The following is a 20,846-nucleotide window of genomic DNA, read 5'->3' on the forward strand; positions in this document are numbered from 1 at the left end:
ATTGTGTCATCTTGGTATCTTAGGGGTTAGGCTGTTTTTGGTATCTGAGGTTGTTAATGTTCCTTATTCCTATCTTCACTCCTTCCTGAATCTAAGCTTGCTCTGTGTATGATGTTTTCTTTATACAAGGTGAATAGATAGGGTGATAGTATGCAGTCCCACCTGACCTTTTTGCTAATTGGAAACCATTCTGTTTCTCTTTGTTCTGCCTCTTGTCCTGAATATAGGTTACATACTAGACTATCAGATGTTGTGGCACTTCCATTACTCTTAGCACAAACCATAGTTTTTCATGATCTATACAGTCAAAGGCTTTGCTGTAATCCATACAACACATGCAGTTTTTTTCCTGGGATTCTAGTGTGCTCCATTGACCATTGTATGTTTGCACTGTGATCCCTAGTGTCTCTTCCTTTCCTGAATCCAGCTTGCCCCTCTGGGATTTCATGTTCCGTATATGGTAGGAGTCTTTGCTGTAATGTAATAAGGTGACTAAATTCTGGAAAAAAGTACATAATACACTTGCTAAAACAGTGAATATCAACTTCCCAATAATACCATAAATGTACAGTTTGTATATGTTAGACGTTTCTGGTACCCATAATGAGAAAAAATATTGCAAAATTGAGTGGTACATGATAACTTCAGCAAGAATATGCTATGCCCAAAAATGAAAAACACAAAAATCCCCATCAAAAGATGAGATTTAAAGATGATGTTTACATTATATTACATGTATGAAATGGACAGACTAACTATTTACTAAGTGAAAAAATATTGAATCAAAATAGAAATGATCGGAAATGTATATCAAGGCTTTTGGAAAATGAATGGGGTTATTTAATCAAACTTGTAAAATATCGGTGAATAGTTGGGTTTTTGAGAACTAATTTGACCCAAGTGAAAGGTTGATCACTATGATTCTACAAAATATTACACTTTTTATACATTATGAAATGGACATAAAATATCTCACAGATATCTGAAAAGATATTAAAATGACATTTTCAGAGGTTAAGAAACAGTACAATTATGGTTTTGAAGAACAGAAGAGATACAGGGGGGAAAAACCAACACTAGGGAGAAAGGAACTTTTATTTATTCTTTTTTATTATTATAATTTGTTCATTTTGATTGTTGTATGGTTGTTGATTCTAGTTGTCTTTTTACTTTTAAAATGGCAAGTGTATAAAATGTCAAGCTTATGTTAATAATTGTATTAATAAAATTATTTTTTAAAAAATAAAATCATTGAATCATAGAGTTGGATAAAATATACAAGTTGCATCAATGTTCTAAAATTACAGTCAGTGTAAAAGTGTAAGCACAGTTTGGGATTAAACTGTTCTCTCATTTGAACTCTGATAAAGCTGGTGAATTAGATAGGCCCATGGATTGATCCAGTACTCATGTATGGGAGAAATTAGGGGCCTTTTCACAAAATGTTACCACTAAGAATCTGTCATGGCTGCAGCCTCTAGAAACCTGGGTTTCTGGCTGAGAATTCGAAGCTCCAAATCCTAGGATTATATGGGATACATCCATGGAATTAAAGTGGATTCATTGCACTATAATGTGGCCCCAGAAATGTATCCACTGTTCCTACTTCCAGCACAGGACTGTTTGCACACAGAGCCAGATTAAGACATACTGAGGCCTTAAACATGGTTAAGTTTAAAGGGCCCCATAGCATTACAAAAAAATCTATTATTTTTACCGATTCTTTTGTATTTTGACTTGTTTTTAAATTGAGGATTCATAATCTGCACCCTTAAGATGTAGTTCACGTGGTTTGTTCATGAATCCAGTCTTGTGTCCACAGTCGCTCCTCCCAAATTACAAACACACTTTATTCTAAACATCAGGAGGCTGTGTGATGGGCAGGATCAGTAGGTACAGTGCTCTTTCCTTCATTCAAGGCATATGTGAAAAGGGTAAGCAAAGAGAGTTAGGTATAAGTGTAAAACATAGATGTATATATGTAGAGGTTTATAACATAGAATTATAGAATTAAAGACTCACAAAGTTGAAAGAGACCACAAGAATCATCCAGTCCAACCCCCTGCCATACAGGAAAACATAATCAAAGCACTCCTGACAGGTGGCCATCCAGCCTCTGTTTAAAAACTACCAAAGGAGGAAACTCCACCACTGTTCAAGGCAGCATGGTTCACAAATATAATAAAACACCAAAATAATCAGTTATTCAAATTTGTATTGCACAGTCCACATAATAAACAGCAATATGGGAGAAAATCCATAGGGCATAAATAATTTGTTGAAGGAAAAAAGATGGACCACAGTCTCATCCAATTCTTCATTAAAACAGAAGTCACATGGATTTCAACTAACAGTCTTCCTCAGTGACCAGTGAAAAGGATGCCATTTAGACTTCCATGTTTTTATTGTACCTTTATTACCAAATGCTGGCATCACATAGAAGAGATGGGATGGAGCGGGAAGGTGCATTTCTAATTTTAGGGTCAAATGTTTAAACGTTTACAGTCATATATGGATACATTTTCACTGAATGCATGCTGCCAATTAAAACCAGTGTCTGTTTCAACAGGGATATGCAGCTGTGGTATCAGCTCAGGAGTGAAGAACTGGAAAACATGCAAGCAGCTTACTTTGGTTTTAAAGGAAGAAATAACAACAATAATAAAAAGGTCAAGAATAAGCCAGCATTTGCTGGTGGTAATCAGATGGCATATGATAACCGAGGCTTCTGCAGGTAAGGAAGCCACTAGACTGTACTGTGCTGAATTTCTGGATGGCTTTTACATTGTTTCTTATGAAAGAAGAATATGATTTTAAAATGCTAGACACTGTCTGATCTTCAAATAAACCTGTTCTTTTCTTCGTCATATACAGGGTTTAAAAGTGTATATTCCAGCCTACAGAGTGCTCAAGTGCCTCTTGTCATTCAAAGCATTGTTAAGTGTTCTGTTTTCAGTATAAAAACCATGTTGCAAAATGATACCCTTTGATCATTTTCAGTGTTACTCCTTTAGGCTTTGTCTCCATGCAGTGATTCACTGCTTTAATTTAATATATACCACCTTGGTATATATCATGCAGTCTTGTTTGGTGTAATAGTGCTACCTAAAACTACAGCTGCAGTTATATTTACATTGGATGTGACTATTTTCTTTACTTCTATTCTTCCTGGAGTGAAATAAAAGAAATGTAATAGTAAAAATCAGGATAATAATACTAAAAATATCCCTGGTGTTTAATAGGCAAGAAAATTAGCTGATAAGTGTTCATGCAGGGCTCAAATACATGGAAGGAAAAGGTGTTCCAGGTGCCTAAAAGGTGGTGTTTCTGTGGTACTGGAGAGGTATAAACAAATTGTTGCAAATTCCACAGATTTGCTTTTTGGAAGGGGTTAAAACAGAGGAGATGGCCAAGATTTATGGGATTTTTTTTAAAAAAAACCCCACTAACATTCCTAGCTATATAGGGTGGGAGGCATTTTAAAGGGGTAGCTTGGAGTATTCTGCAGCCCCTCTAGTAAAATCTCTTCCTCATTCATGTCTATTATTACCTTTAAGAAAAAATGTAGATGAGCTGTGTTCATAGCTCCTTATTGGGCGTAACACCGGAGAGTTCACCCTTACCACCTTTTGCAAACACTCCCAAAATCTGATATTATATATTTGTATGTACATTGTGATTCCATCCCCATCAGACACTGAGTCTGTATGTGTGTATTTGATGGTTGTTAGCTGAAAGGATTTCAGTGTGCATGTTGAGGCAGCCATGCTGGTCTCAGCACTTTGTGGTCATATCACAGCATCCATGGATCTAACTCAAATGGCATCTGGTCCAACACATACTTCCTGCTACACTCTAGCACAGTGATGGTGATCCATTTAGAGACAGAGTGCCCAAATTCAAAGGCATTCTGGCACCAGGTGTTACCCGGTGCCGGGGGGGGGGGCAGGGAAACCTGGGACTTGCAGGAGCAGGACTTCCACTTTCTGAGGGCAGGGCTTCCTGGGGTGGGACTTCCCCAGAGACAGCTGAAGACCTGAGAGGGCCACGGGGGAAGAGGAACAGGACCTTCCCCCAGGCTCTTTGTTTTTGTATTTTTAAAAAAAGATGTTCAGAAAACAAGAAGGGAGCTAAAACTTTCTCTCTGTGTCTCTTTCACACACACACACACACACACACACACACACACACACACACACTTTCTCTCTCCCCATTTCTTAAGACTGTGAGATTTATTTAGATTGATTTATAATATAACAATATTTCAAATAAGTAGGCTAGGCCACTGAAAATTCCAAATGTTTACTATACAGTTTCTTGCCAATTTTTCACTAATCTGATACAACTAGAAAATATATGGAATATATATGTTTGTGCATATGTATGGAAAAAATATGGAATAGATGGAAATGTCATCTCTTCTCAGAGTCTAGTGGCACATTAATGAATATTTGGATTTTGAGGGGTTTCAGAAAGACCTATAAAGCTAATTACACAGGGATTATACACTAAGATACTTTGTCAACAGGATTAAGAATTTGTTTTTAATTTTTGACACCACTATGTAAAAGTGCTAATATTGGATTAATAACTAGTTTATATTAATGTTCCTGGTATTTTTATAATTGTCTTTACTAAGAGAGATTATTGTTTGGAATTTAAACATGTAAAATTAAGTATGCCGATGAACACAATATGTATCCTTCTGTTTAGTTAAAGCCTCAGATGCTCTTCTCTATCCCTCTGTCTTTGGATGAAAGACTGTGAACTACAGCCCTTCTTTGGCCCTATTTTATGCATTCTCATTTATGCCAGAAGCAAGGGGACAGTGTGCTTGTAACCCCCACCCCCATCTCTTTCATGGCATCATTTTCAGCTTAGTCCCAAAGTATATTATCATGGAATGTCTGAGGAGGAGAGTGTTCCCCATATGTATCCCTCTATATCAAGGTCTAAGCACATCTGTAACCAGAGGTTGTGACCATGGGCTGGGGCAACAGTCTGAATTCCTGCAGCTACATTAGGATGCTCCATTGCATGGAGATCCTTAGCAGATAACCAAGGCTGCATCTGCACTGCAGAATTAATGCAATTTGATACCATTTTCACTGCCATGGCTCAGTACTGTGGAATTCTGGGTTTGTAAGTTTGTCAGATACATAGCCTTCTTTATCAGAGAGGTCTAGTGGCATAGGAAACTGAAAATCCCAGGATTCCATAGGATGGTAAAAGCATTATCATTTCAATGAAAGCATTATCAAACTGCATAAATTCTACAATGGGCAGCAGCCTGAGTATCTCCTTTTTGGACTGTGGCTACACCACCCCCATTAAGAAAGCAATAGAAATGACATCAGAGGGAGCAATGTTAATGCAGTACAATCTGAATACATCTGAAGTCTTCAGGATTCAACTAGTATCTGCTTATGGCTGCATGGGTAGGTACCTCTTTCTGCCTAATGGTAGGGATGGCCTGCAATAACTTACAAATCAGTCTGAGAGACCCTGCTGTTTAGCATGCCTCAAGCAGTAAACTGTGTCATGAAAGGGCAGCAAATTCTAAAAAGCTATACAGACTGCCCCAAAGGGACGGCCTGCAGCCCCCCCTTTCCTGGCCAGTTTGAGGCTGTGGCAACCTCACACCGTAGCCCTGATTTGGGCTCTGAAGGGCACAAAAAGGAGTTGCAAAAAGCAGAGCCTTTTTGCGTCCTCCAAAGGGTTCCATAGCCACGGCAGCATGACTGTATGGCACCCCTTCAGGGCTGTGTCATCTGGACACAGTGCTGTAGGTGTGCCATGATGGCACACACAGTCTGGAGTGGCGTGCACCATCATGGCACCCTGGGACAGAGTTAGGGCCTGTGTCATCAGGACGCTGTGCCCTGACTCTACCCACAGGCCAGCCTTTCAGGCTGATCTGGATAGCTCCTCTGGATAGCTCCTCTGGATAGCACCTCTCCATACAAAGCATTCTCCTTGACTTGACCTTCACAGTTCAAAACATATTTTTCCTTCTCTCATATCTGTTCATTAGCCAGCTTTAAAATGCTAATACAATCTAGTACAGAATAACCTATCGTCCTGTATTATAAAGCATATACAAAACATATGACCAGCAAACATGGCAGAACCTGAGCTCCTGAGAGAAATCGGACATGTTTTTATACAAGTAGATACTTGATTTACTTGAATCACATTTTATGTTCTTCATGAGGGCCTATATGTAAGGGATAACATATGGCATTTAGTCTAGCGCATTCTGGGTGCGTCAAAGCTGACAAATGAGGTGTCAGCTTTGTATGTCACTTTAGAGATATTTGTTGTATAATGAATTAGATGGAATCATTTTTTTCATTATTCCAAATACATAATTTACCGCTGGCAGCAAGAAGAACGACTAGAGTAATACAGTTTCAAAAAACCCTATAATGAATTATATAAATGATAAAATTAGAAAACAACAAATGAAGTGTCATCTTGGAATGTTGTTTTCAAGGTTTTTATCCTTGCATAACAATTCATCCGTTCTTACTTTCAGCACACTTGACAGGTTGGACAAAGTAATGAGACAGTCTGGTTCAGCCTTTCTCAATTTTGAGCCTTGCAGATGTGTTGGACTTTGTTCTCAGAATCCTCAACTCTGATAGGACATCCAAGACATTAAGAGGACACTAGTTTGAGAGACAGTATTCTGGACAACTCTACTCCCCTACCATATATCTGAAAAGGAGAGAAAGTTGACATCCTTGGAAGTTTGATATTCCTGACATCTGTCCCTATGGCCCTCATCCAATGAATATACAGTGGACCCTTGGTATCAATTTGGTTTTTTGTTGCAGGACCCCAAAATCCATGGATGTTCAAGTCTAATTAAATACAATAGTGTAGTAAAATGGGTCCCCTACATAAAATGTCAAAATCAAAGTTTGCTTTTTGAAATGTATATATTTTTTAAAATGCAGTGGACTCTTGCTATCCACAGGACTCTTTGGTTCCAGGACTCTATGGATACCAAAATCTATGGATGCTCAATACAGTAGCATAGGCCAACTGTATTTTCAAGATGTGGATAACTGAATCTGTGGATAAAGAATCTGTGGATATGGAGAGCTGACTGTATTACTTTTTAGACTACTGTTTAGAAGCTGCTGTTCTTTTCTTTGCCTCCTGAAAGAGTGGATTTCTTGAGCACATGGAACAAACTAAGAAGCCACCTAATGAAAATGCCTGCCATTCGTAGGGAGGTGTGCAGCTCTTGTGTCTGTGGGGCAGAGAATTTCTCTCTTGAACTCCCTGCAGTTCTGCCCCCCCCCCCATCCTCCCAAATAGGCTAGGTACCTTGGGCAACTCTTTTGAAATTGAGACTAAAACCTAGAGGAGAATGACTGCCCCATTGGCATCATAGCCACCTAATGTCCCTGCATGTGGTAGGTCAGGATTGGATGTCATGATCTCTTTTATCTTTGGTTAAAGAAGCCATAGAGAGTGTGCAATTTATAATAATAAAAATAATAATAAAACTTTATTTATATACCGCTTTTCCAATGATCAAAGCGGTGTACAACAAGAATATAGGTACATACAGATTAAAAATATAAAATCCACAAATCTCAATATACATAAAAACACACAGCCAAGAATCTTTTCAGTCAATGATGTGCAAGTCTATCAAGAGTAGTGAGTACAAAGAGTCAGATGGATATGCCAGTCGGAATAAATGTGTCTTCAGAGCCTTTATAAAGGCATCCAAAGTGGAGCAAACTCGGATTTCATCAGGAAGATTATTCCAGAGAGTAGGTGCTGTCGATGTGTATGACTTCTTGTGAGTTGTTGACAACCTCACTCTCGGACATTCTAATAAAAATTTCCCTGATGTTCTGAGAGTGCAGGGCGGGTTGTGTGGGAGAAGGCGCTCCTTCAAATAGCTCGGGCCCAAGCCATGTAGGGCTTTATAGGTAATAACCGACACTTTGTATTGGGCCCGGAAGCTAATGGGCAGCCAGTGAAGAGATTTTAATACCGGGGTTATATGGTCTGCCCTAGGTGTTCCAGCGACCAGCCTGGCTGCCGCATTTTGCACTAACTGAAGCTTCCGGACCTGGTACAAAGGTATCCCCATGTAGAGCGCATTACAGAAATCTAACCGAGAGGTTACCAGTGCATGTACTATCGTTTCAAGGTCCTTTTGGTTTAGATTTGTACAGCAGTGCTGTGGGAAAGGAATAGATTTCAACACATCTTTATCCCACTCCTCAGGCAAAAAGGCTCCTGTTGGACTAGCTTATGTAAAATCAGTAAAAAGCAGCCCCTTCCAAGAGGCTTAGGACTTTGTTACCCAAGCCTCACCTTGCTGTAATCACATTATTTAAAGAGAACAGAAACATACCAGTCTTGGGGCTTTTATTATGCCATATGTCTTTGATAGTGCAACTGGTGCTTTTGGTACCACTGCATGCTTTCTTCTGCCTTCCATCATAACCCTGCCTTCCTGCCCTATGCCCTACTCAGCAGGTTGTTTTTTTCCCCCGAATGGGAATGTTATTTAGTTTTTTTAAAAAAGAAGTTAAAAATGAAAGAAAACAGACTGCTTAGGAATAGCAAGTGGGAAGGGACAAAGGAAAGGAGGGAACTGACACCACATGACTGTCCAGTGTCTCGACTGCCAAAAGAAAGAAGGAAAAGGCTATGGAGAGGAAAGGGAGAGGGAAGCAGGTTGCAGAGCTGGTGGAATGGTTCTTCATACCACCTGATACACACACAGAAAGACACCATTACAGCCTGCTGGTGGCAATTTAAGCTTTTCCCATATACTATTTCCTCACTAGATTTTGTACCACTCTCAGAACATCCATTTGCTTGAAAGACTTGCAAGAATCAGGTGAGAAGGTGATGTGAGAGGCCTCTGCCAAAAATCCTGGGCAGCTAGTTCCAGTGAGAGAAGACAGTAGGGTTTAACAGACTTTGGAGAGGCCTGCAGCTGCCCCAAGAATTGCCTTAGATGGAGAAATCACTTGGCTTGTTTAGAGTGGCTTCCTAGATGTGAGAAACTCTGAAAGATCTTGTTTTGACCTCCAGCTCAGCAGATACTGGTAGACTATAGTTTGAGGAGGGAGCATGGAAGGTGCTCACCCCACTGCTGCATGATGAGCCTCCCCTCCAAAATTGTGCTTACAACAGCTGAACATTATCTTTTGCCATTTTATTCCTTTATTTAAAAAACTGCATGGCAGTTGATTTTCGAAAAGCACATGAAGAACACTTTCCATTTGCAGCTGTTTTATCTGACATAAATACTGAAGGGAAAACATCACAGAGTAGCCCAGCTAATTGGTGCGAGAATGGCAAAAAGTCCCTGAATTTGACCAGGTGTGAGAAGCTCTCAATTGCTTTGCACATTAGATGCAACCTGTGCCACATTACCATGAAAAACCTTGCTTGCAGAGCTGCTAATTGGTGCACTGCCACAGAAGTACTGAAAGGTATTTTTAGACGTTGCCTCTGAAGGACTGAGATACAAAATACCTGGCTTTTTTGAAATGTTCAGTCAGAATGCTTTAGCACTGAACAAAGACTCAACTGGCAGGTAGCTCATTTAGTGAAAACAAACAAAGGGAAGATTCACAAACTCCTGAAGACCTTTGGAAAACTAGGAATAAAAATGATACTCAGTGATGTTCACTGTTGCCTATAGGAACATGGGCAGCAAAGGAAGTAATCAAGGCTGCAAGTATAGACCCTCTAACCTGAGAATAACTCAGTAGGTCTTACTGCTGAGTAGGCATAGATAGGGATGTACTATTTAAAGAGCTATTAAGCATTTTGCTGCTGCCACACACATTAACAGAGCTACTAATTTGGAAATGGCAGATATGATCCAAAATTAGTCATTTTTTTTCTTCTACCAGTAGTTTTTATTTTGATATAGCAGTCTAAACTATACACACTTAGGGCCAATACAGACTGGCACTTTATCCTGACCTGGGCTCAGACTAGGGTTCAAATAGGGCTGAGTGTGCACATGCTCAAAGCCCTTCTGCCATCATCCGGGCACCATCTTGGTGTGCACCCATCCATATGGGGCATGCCGTGATGACGCATGTGTGGCACGGTGCCCAAACGGCACTGGCCAGAAAGAGTGTGCCTGTGATGCCCATTCAAATAAGCTGCTCAGAGCAGCTTCTTTTAGGAAACGGTTTGGTGCCGCAGCGTGCCTTAGTTAGGCTTTAGGCCCCTTTATCTAAGAGGACTCTAGTTCTCAAAGAGCAAGTACAGTAGATTGGTTGTTTCTTTTAGGTGCTGCTGAATTCTTTTGTTGTGCTTGTCATTACTGAAAATTAATACAATTGGCCCTCCATAGCCATGGATTTTCTATCCACAAATTCAAACATCCACAGCTTGAAAATATTCAAAAATATATAAAAATTCTAAAAATCAAAGCTTGATTTTGCTTTTTTATATAAGGGACAACATTTAACTATGCCATTGTATTTAATGGGACTTGATCATCCACAGATTTTTGTATCCATAGGGGGTCCTGGAGCAAAATCTTAGCAGATACTACTATACAGCTACTGGAATATTTGAAGAATACTACAGTATATAGCTACTGGTGCTTGAAGAAGCTTTTAAAAACTTAATGCTGTTTTGTCTGTTCCATCAAAATACTGTCTTGCTAAAGCTGGACTCACAGTTTTCTTCTTCAGTCAGAAAATTAGCTGCCAAAATTGTCTCATTTTAAAGAAGGAAAATCTGAACAAACTTTAGCATTATCAGCGTGACTCTTTCAAATTATAATATACAGTTATTAATGCTATAAGGCATTGAAATCTTCTCTTTGTAGGACAGAGCCCAAAATAAAAGCCAGGACCCTGCTACCCTCTGGGGTTTCATACTGCCATAATTCCTGTTGAGTTGAAACCTCAGTAACTGCATTCTGAGTAGTAGTTGTTGCTTTTGTGTGCCTTCAAGTAATTTTGGACTTATGGTGACCCTATCAAAGGGTTTTCTTGGCAAGTTTCTTCAGAGGGGGCTTGCAATTGCCATCCTCTGAGGCTGAGAGGGTATGACTTACCAAAGGTCACCCAGTGGGTTTTTGTGGCCAAGCGAGGATTTGAACCCTGCTCTTCAGAGTCATAGTCCTGGTCTGAGTAGCCATATAAGTAAATGGCATAAATCAATTAACTATTCACTCAGTCTCTTGAATTTCTTAAATCCTTTACCTTTCTTCATATGGTGACATCTAAAGAGCTCTGTGTAGGCTTCAATTATTCAGTATGTTACCAACAAAGAGGAGACATACTTTTAGGCAGGTCTTTGAAAAAAATGAGTTTCAGCCTTTATGGAATTTGTTGCTGTTGTGTGCTTTCAAATTGTTTATGATTTATGGCAATCCTAAGGCGAACCTATCAGAGGGTTTTCTTGGGAAGATTTGTTCAATGGGGGTTTGCCATTGCTTTCCTCTGAGGTTGACACACTTGCCCAAGGTCAAACTACAGGAAAAGATATTCCACCTAAACATTAGGAAGAACTTCCTGCCAGTAATAGCTGTTTGACTGTGGAACATGCTGCCTCAGAGTGTGGTGGAGTCTCCTTCTTTGGAGATCTTTGGAGGGTCGGTTGGATGGCCCTTCAGGTCTCTTCCAACTCTGATTCTATTATTCTGTGATTTTATGAAGGTCACCCAGTAGCTTTCTGTGACAGAGCCTGGTCTCCAGAGTCCTAGTTCAACACTCAAACCACTATACAATGCTGTCTCCTTTATAGAATAGGGTCACATATTATTTTTTTCAGTGTGAAGCACTGATGAAGTGCAAAAACTCAAGGGAAGAGAAATGTTAACTGTAATTGTTGTTATGTGCATTCTGACTTATGACAACCCTCTAATTAGGTTTTCATGGCAATATTTTTTTCAGAGTGGGTTTGCTATTGTCTTCCTCTGAGGTGGAGAGAATGTGGATTTGCTCAAGGACACCCAGGGGTTTTCCATGACTGAGTTTGAAACTTGTTACAGAATAGATTTCCAACATTGGAATCACTATACTATGCTGGCTCTGAAGCCACATAATACCACTTACTGTTTTTTGCTTTTTTCAAATGCTTTGTTTTTTTCTGTGTACAGGATTATTTTATCCTCTGATGGCCTTTAAGCCTTGATCACACTGCTCCAACAGTTCAGTTATTTATCCCTGTACAGTATCTGGGTCTTTAATCCTCAAGAAGTATAGCCACTGTAATAACCTTCTACACAATGACAGCCCTTTGGAAATGTTACTTTTTGGACTACCACTGTCAAAGGCATTCCCCCTTCCCTGGCTGGTATGGCTCGCTGGGGAATTTGTAATTTGTAGTCCAAAAATTATATTTTCCAAAACTGTGAAAAGTGGCACATCTGCCAGTTTTACAGCCCTTGCAAAAAACCTCTTGTTGCACTTGTGCTTGCAACCTCCAGTGTAAAAGTGACTTTCTATACATTCTTTAAGATAGCACATTGCTCATAGATCTGATAGTTTAAATGTGTCATTTCTCTGGCATCACTGCTTTATTTCATGTTTTGCCTGTTGCCCTTTTAATCTGGTGGCAACACAGTGATGGTTTGTCAGTGGAGAGAAGAAGATTTTTGTCTACATCTAGGCTATGGGTGATAACATCACAAGACAAAGCACACTCACAGGTAAAGATTTCTGGCAGGTCTATCCACTTTGCTATGATCATTAGGACAGAGGCAAAAATAACTATTTTCAGATACAAGTATGACCAGTGAATATAATAAGATAAAAAGTAAGACAGCAAAGACATATATCTGTTTGCAGGATGAAGACAGAGGTGACAGACAACTGAAATGGAAGGGCTCTGGGCTCTGCTGTTTTGCTTGTGATAGTTAAAAGCAGATATGCCCACATCCATCTTTTGTCTGCATTTTAAATGGTTGGAAGAACGGCTATTGTCATATCCCCGGTTTGGCTAGGTTTTATCCAGAATCTAGGCATGCTTCCCAGAGCTCATTTCGACCATCATCTCACCCAGATCTGAAGCTTTCATTTTTCATTCCCCAAAAGTAAGTCATCAGCCCTTGTAGGAGATGAGATATAAGACAAAATGTGGAAGCACTATTGTGTGAAATTGTTCTGCATGAAAGAAGCCTGCTCTTGCCTATCAGGTGTGAGGAGAGGGAAAGAGAGTGGTTTGAGTACTGGCAACGTAAGATGGCATTGCAGGGGTGTGAGGTGAAACCAGGGAGGGTGTAGGTGGAAAAGAGAGTACTGGTATGCTGCACAAGAGATGGCAGATGGGAGTAAAGGAGTGAAGCATTGCAATGATACTAGACAGGGGAGGGGAGGGAGCAAGAGGAAGAGGAGTAAGCCATGTAAGTATCAGCATGTGAAAGGCAAGAAGGGCACATTGTGAGGGTATAAGGTGTTCATAGGGAAAGAGAGTGGGTATTGTGAGCAGCAGTGCGCAAGAAACAAAGGAGAAAGCTCTTGTGAGAACACACATTAAATGAGGAGGAAGTATGAGAGAAGGGGAGTGTAGTGTATGCATTTAGATGTGTAAGAAACAAGAGAGGGTAGTACATACTATGATTGATAGGGGAGGGAATGGAAGGTAAGCAGTGCAGTGCCAGAAGCAAAGGAATGTTAAGGTCGTTTTGATGAGAGGGAGTGGCAGCCCAAGGGCCCTTGGAAAATTCCATTGCCAAGAAGGATTTGCACCTTCCAGCACTTTAAACATTAATCTGTCCCTGTTCTCTCAGATCATTTGTACTGTAACTGTAAAAAGTGGTAGGAAGGTTGAAACATAATGGAAGAAAAATTGTAACAATTATTGTGCAGAATTTGTATAAATATACTGCAAATTATGGGCCCAGTTTTGAAGAAGTGGAATATGTCAACCCAAAACTGTTGGGTCCACCTTACATCCCTGTGCAAAAGACTGCAATAGTATATTCTCAAACATTTCACAGATGAAAACTGGGACTTGTGATTGAGATGGCAAACAGTATTAATGAGGGAAAAAACACAAAAGAGTCTGTAGAAGTTTATTTTTGCCTGAGTCTATAGGGAAGGGCAAGAATTCACCGTCTCCTCTCCCCACTGGACTTGGCTTCCAGTAATTAATGCAAGGTGAGGACAAAGGGGGGAAAGTCAGAGGAGGAAAGTGAGGTGTTTTAAAAGCATCTGAAAAAGTGGGATGACAGAGGATTAACTGGGACTGTCCCTGCCTAACTGGAACAGTTGAAGTCTGCAGACATAGCACTTGAAAGAACACATAGGCCAGGTTATCCATGTCATCAAATGGCTTGAGGCTGTAAAGATTGCTTTACAGAAAAACAGTCCCTATTTTCATTTTGGAATGATCTTCATAAATCATGAACAATATAGTTCATGATTTATGAAGATCATTCCAAAATGAAAATGGGGACCGTTTGTTTGTAAAGTGGTCCTTTAAAGCAGGGGAGGACAACATGCAGCCTCAACCCATTTTTGCAGGCCCCCCCTATGAAGTGGGGGGGAGAGAATCCCCCCCAAAATATTTGTTTCTACTGGAAGCCTCCAGGATTAGCAATTTTGTGTGGAAATAGACCTTTTCTCCAAACCCTCAGAAATGGAAAACACTTATTTTGCTTGTTTCTAGAACTAGTGCTATCTAGGGAGGGAAGGAGCTGGGGCTGAAAATTGATCCCCAGATCTTCCAAAGATGGCCACTTCTGCTTTAAAGATAAGATAAGGTTCCTCCACAGAACCCCAAGTCCAGGTAAAGCTGAAGTACGGGGTTGAGCATTTCTACCCAGCACTTTGACCAGGAACCAGTTTTGTTTCTTAGGAAGGTGTCACCAATATAAGTATTGTTCTTTAAATCCAGAGAAGTGAGTAAATACAGAATTAGACTATGGCCCAGTCCAGATGGTATGTGGTGGTGGTGCCATGGCAACCCACATGTGGACGGGAGGCCACCATGATGTCACGCACACACTGTGTCCAAATGGCACAGCGCGTGGGTCACGTCTCCGCGCCACCCCAGGCCGCTTACGGGAATGCTGGCAGGAATGATGGCAGGGAGAAAGGGACCGGGTGGGCCCTTTCTGCCATGGCTGCGGCTCCCGGGGTGTCTGAAGCCCCAAGGACACCCCTTTTCCGCGCCATGAAGAAGCGGCATTTTGCTACTTCTCTGTGGCCATTTTGCCACTTTTCCACGGCCCGGAAAAACTCTGGATTGGGGCCGCAGGGCTGCTGGTGAGGCTGTCCTATCCTCAACCCAGAGCGAAAAGGGGCACCATAGACCCGCCCCTTTGGGGCAGTCTGTACCACACCTATAGGACTTTCAGTAAGCCACATAAGAGACCAGATCTGGTTTTAAACACTTTGTATGTAACATTTATTCTAACAAATTATTCTAACAAATTACATTTATTCTAACATTTATAATATCTATTTTCACAAATTACATATCAAGAGGCCTCATTCGTACACTTATTCATACAGTTCTCACATACATGACTCTTCCCAGAGACACATTAGTTCTCTGAAAGAGCAATGGGTGGGGTATCAGTTACAGCTGATTCTGGCACACTACTACCATGGTTTTGAAGATTCCTTTATACTTTTTTATATGTGCACCATTTTTCTTGACGATTGGCTTGTTGTTGCCCTTCTGTTCATGTTCTGGTACCCCTTACATTAGGTTGTGTTGTACACATTCCATTCTTGTTTTAGTACATTCAGTTTCATGTCCTTGCATTATGTTGTTTTTTATCTTTTAACTTGCTTACGCACATTCCTTTTCAACTCAGCAGTTTCAGCTTTTCTCGTTTCCGTGTGCCAGATCCTTCATTTTATTCTCCATCTTCTAATTATGTCACATCCACACATAACAAAGGTAGGAAGATGAAAGTATTTTCAGTCAGCACGTGCAAATCCCACCTGTCTGTAGCTTATGTATGTGTATGTGCCTTCAGGCTGCCTGTCAACATATAGTGATCCCGTGAATTTTACAGAGCTTCCTTAGGCAAGGAATATAGATGATGATTTTGCCAGTTCCTTTCCCAGAAATCTAGACTACAGCACTTGGTATTCTTTGATGATCTCCCACCTAAGTACTAAACAAGGTTGATCCTGCTTAGCTTCCAGGATCAGATAGGAGGCCTTTAGGGTATTATGACCTTGTTCCTATTTCTCTTCCTCTGTGAAGGAGGAGCAGAATGCTTTCATCTGACTCTTCCTGCAGTAGGCTTGCCAGGCCAAGACACTATCAGACCCTGAGATTTCCAGGCCAAAACTTCAGACCTAATGATGATTTTTGCAGATGCTGCAGGAAACAGGCTCTGGTGATGTTACAAGGATCAGCCTCTAATGATGTCATTAAGCATTAACCACTATTGCACAAACTATGCCATTAAATACATTAAAATTAGGACAGTATATATACCCATACGTTTCAAGTTGGTGCTGTCATTCTGAGATTCCTCCGCCTCATGCTGAAGACTGGAGGAGGGAACAGGCGCTGAGGTCCAGCTATCCTTTTAGTAGCTATCTTGTTTTGATCATAATAAGCCACATTATGTAAAACTCATAAAAGGAAGAATAGATGGAGATACGTTGTTTTTTAAAACCTAATTTCTCACTACAAATTTTTTTTAAATGAATGCAATCAGATTTGGATTTTATATGGAACAAGTAATGGCCTTCATATTATGCTATGTCATTTGCAACTGATTATAGTTTTCTCAAACCATTTGATTGAGGGAAAATCTCCAGTCCAATTTATCACAGCATAGATATATTTTTCTTATTGTAAGATTATCCTCTTGCAAGCATTATTTTTGAATATATGCTTTTTCATAAAGTTGCCATCATTATTTCTATAAAAGCAGCATTTTTGCCAATGTTGTGCATTTTAAAACAAGAGAAGATTTCTTTCTACTCACCTCCTTTCAGAGGAAATTTGCTTGCAAAGCAATTTCCTCCATCATTTAGAAAACAAAGGAACATACTTATAATGTTTCATGCTGTGCTGGAGTTTTTATACAGTCAGTTCTATTAATATTATCTTCAAAATAAAGGAGAACTAAGGTTATTCTTCTGAAGGTTTTTCCTGTGTCTCCTTTTATTCTTTCTCTCTCCCTCTCTGTTTCTCTCTCTCTGTGTATATATGTATCCAAACCGAGATCAAAACTACAAACAGTAGAAATCCTGCCTGAGAGTATTCTAATGGTCATACAAGAAAGATTGACATGTATTTATTGTTGTGGGTGAATGTGCAGATTACACATTTCAGCCTACAATGTAATTCTTAGCCACACTTTTTCCAAACTGGATGGATACATTCTAAATATAACAACACACACACACACACACACACACAAATAATAAATAAAAGACCACTGAGTGCAACTAACACATCACAATTGGATGCTTATCACACTATGTAGTAGTCATTTCATTTGAAAACTGCTTATCCTGTACTCAGAAAGGTAGTGGAATGGCAATGCACCCTTCCATTCCGTCACTGTATTTACATTTCAGTGGTATTCATGTCTGTGTTTGCTTTCTTGTACATGGAAAACAACACCATTTACATGACCCTGTTTGCTCCACTTCCTGACTCACAACATACAAAAAAACCCCCAATTGCACAATTATGTAATGATGCTATTATGGAACCACCCTGACTCCCTGTCCACATTGAAAAGATGAATACATACCACACCCCTCCCAAAAGCACTTTTTCTATGCTTTGTCCTGGCAATTAACACTTGCCTGGTTTTCCTTTTGTATAGTACTCTTTAAACTTTTTTATATTTGTTCTTTAAATATTTCCTGAACCGTGTGGGTTTTCTAGGCATTAATCCTTACTAGAATTACATTAGAACTGTGCTGTTGCTTGTTTTTTAAAGAAATAAAATAATATTTTTAAAATGCTGGAGAACAAAGAACGTGTGTATAGTGGTTCTCTTGGGAACTCTTGGGATTCCTGGTGGCCTCCCAGCAAAACCACTGGAATTAGAGGAGCAATAAAATTTGCACTCAAACTGCACCCACTATGCTCCCAATATTGCAATGAAGTGGAATGAGACATTCACACTCAAAGTGGTTACTAAACCATATTGTGAAAGGGTGGGGTATTAAAATATTATTTCACATGGGAAAAATCAGTTTCCAAATTACCCAAATGAGTTATAGCATGGTATGGCATCAGGATTAGTACAATGCTGTGTGAAAGCTCCAGACAAGGACAGTATTAATGCAGTGTAATTGCAGTATAACAGTGTGTGATAATCTCTATAGTACTAACAATGTTCAGTTGGTCTAGGATGTACATTTGATGCTGCTGTAATAATAACTGAATTACAGTATAGATGTGGCAGTCCATGGGGATAGCAGAATTGAGCACAAAGAGAGGAAGAAAAATATGAAATATTCTAGACCAACAAATAAAATTTAGCATCTCTGGGAAAAGAAAACAGCTTTGATCCCAGTGGTAACAGGTGTTCTGGAAGCAATTCCAAATGGACAGGCCAAAAATAATTATGAATGAAATTTCCATAGATAAGATCACAAAAAGTGACACTATTTGGAATGCCCCACACTATCAGACTGACACTTAGATTCTTCAATAGAATCTCAATAATTGTTGGTCTCAAACATCTAGTCAGTAACACCTTACTAGACAGTTAAACTGAGGTGGTGGTGGTGGTGATAATGATGATCTGTTTGACCACCTTTCCTTTTTGATTCATGGCTCAGTTTTTCCACTTGACTCTTCCTCTCACACATTTTGAAAACTAACAGATAGATCTAATTTTGTGTCAATTCCTGGACTCCTCGTTGCATTGTTAGATGTAAATTGAGGCCAATATAAATGACTTAAGTGGAGGAAACTAGTTCTACAGGAAATCTTATATGAAATAGGAGATTGGGGAATGTCTTATGACAGAGTTGAAGTAGTCACAAAACTTGTGATTTCACTTAACCTATCATCAAATTTAGATTGAGATTACTTGAGATTACTTGAGATTACTTTTTCCAGACTAAAGAGTTATGAAGAAGTCTCCATTGGGACTTGAAGAGGCAGTCACTCCTGATCCCAATGGACTTTGGCTGAAGTTAGCTGGTTTGTCATTCAGTAATAGTCTCAGGAACATACAGACAGAGAGCAACTGGTAAGAACTGGTGGAGAGAGAGGTGGTACATCTGTGAACTTCTTCACATGGGGACCTATGTGCTTCCATCCCGAAAATGGTTAAAGTGTTGGCATCCCAGAAAAACAAACAAATTCACTAATGATGATCACATCAGAGCACAACAAGGGGTTTTAAAGCACATTACTTAGGGAAGAAAGTGGGTAGAAAGTGAATTTGGGTTTCAGACAGATGAGGACAAATCCCTTTGATAGCTTGGAAATAACTTTTTTGCACATGCTCCAAACTGTCATTTCCACAAGTGCACACACATACATGCTTCGGATAGGGAAGGAAAACCAATGAGGAAAATCCTCTTTGTCCTTGTTTCAGAGGAAAGCAGGCTGAGGTTTCCCTTTGCAAACTCTCTTAAAACCACAAATACACACACGCACACACTAGAGGAAAAGAGAAGGAGGCTGGTCAATAAACTTGTCTGATTTCAGCGAGGGCTGAAACTCCCAGATGCCCTCCTTTCCCAAAACATGCCCTCCATTTCTTCCTCCTGTACAGGAGGAATTCCAAAACGTCCTCTTTCTTGCTATCCCACAAGCTGTTCCCTTAAGAGACTGCAAGAGGAGGAGAGCAGCCATGCGAGGGAAAGAGGTGTGTGTGTGTGTATGCATCCATTTAAGAACAATCCATGCAGTTCTGTAATCATCAGCAGTCTTCTGTGTTTATAAATTATAATGACATTATTGCTTCCGAAGAATTGTTTTGAATATCATTTTAGATACTATATAATCTGTTTGTCTTATGTTTCCTAATTATGACATATTCATAATTGATGACAAATCAGGTAAATGCGACGGTCAGGAGCGCCTGCTATCAGCTTCGCCTGATACGCCAGCTGCGCCCTTTTCTGGAAGTAAGGGACCTCGAAACTGTTGTGCACGCACTGGTAACCTCACGCCTGGACTTCTGTAATGCACTCTACTTGGGGCTACCCTTGTGCTTGGCTCGGAAGCTTCAGCTGGTACAAAATATGGCAGCCAGGCTTATTTCTGGTACATCTAGGAGGGACCACATTACTCCGGTTCTGAGGTCCCTCCACTGGCTGCCTATTAGCTTCCGGGCCCAGTACAAGGTGTTGGTTATTACCTTTAAAGCCCTAAATGGCTTGGGTCCAAGCTATCTCAGGGACCGCCTCCTCCCGTATAATCCTCCCCGCGCTCTCCGGTCCTCTGGGAGGAACTTACTGCAGCCTCTAAAATCTAGGCTTGCGGCGACCTCCCAGAGGGCATTTTCTGCTGTCGCCCCCAAACTCTGAAACGACCTGCCGAATGAGATCCGTCAGTTGACATCATTAGACAGCTTTAAAAAAGCTGTCAAGACGGATCTCTTCCGGCAGGCCTTTCCAGATTAACCATCCCGGCCTGGGCTCCCTGATCCCCTCTTTCCTCTCGTGGCCCCATCTTCAGTGATGGTTGAGGATCTCCAGAGGGACACCAGGGTTTTTAGTTTGTTTTAACTATATTTTATGTTTTGATATTGTGTTTTTAATCTGTCATATTTTTAATACTTTTATAAGGAGGGGAGGGATTATAATGTTTTTAATTTTATATTTTACTCTGTTATAATCACTGTTGTCAACCGCCCGGATTGGTTCGCCACAGGGCGGTATACAAATAAATATTATTATTATTATTATTATTATTATTATTATTATTAT

General features: G+C 40.1%; 1 protein-coding gene across 1 annotated transcript in view; it reads left to right on the forward strand.

Moving 5' to 3' along the window:
- The window catches only part of SUSD3 (sushi domain containing 3), a 72,646-nt gene that overhangs the window by 39,796 nt on the left and 12,004 nt on the right, over window positions 1-20,846 (forward strand). The window contains exon 4 of the mRNA XM_042453289.1: window positions 2,570-2,734. Within this exon, the coding sequence (XP_042309223.1) occupies window positions 2,570-2,734 (165 nt within the window). The remainder of the gene's footprint in view (window positions 1-2,569; window positions 2,735-20,846) is intronic.

This window comes from Sceloporus undulatus, chromosome 2, assembly GCF_019175285.1.
Source record: "Sceloporus undulatus isolate JIND9_A2432 ecotype Alabama chromosome 2, SceUnd_v1.1, whole genome shotgun sequence".
Classification (NCBI taxonomy): Eukaryota; Metazoa; Chordata; class Lepidosauria; order Squamata; family Phrynosomatidae; genus Sceloporus; species Sceloporus undulatus.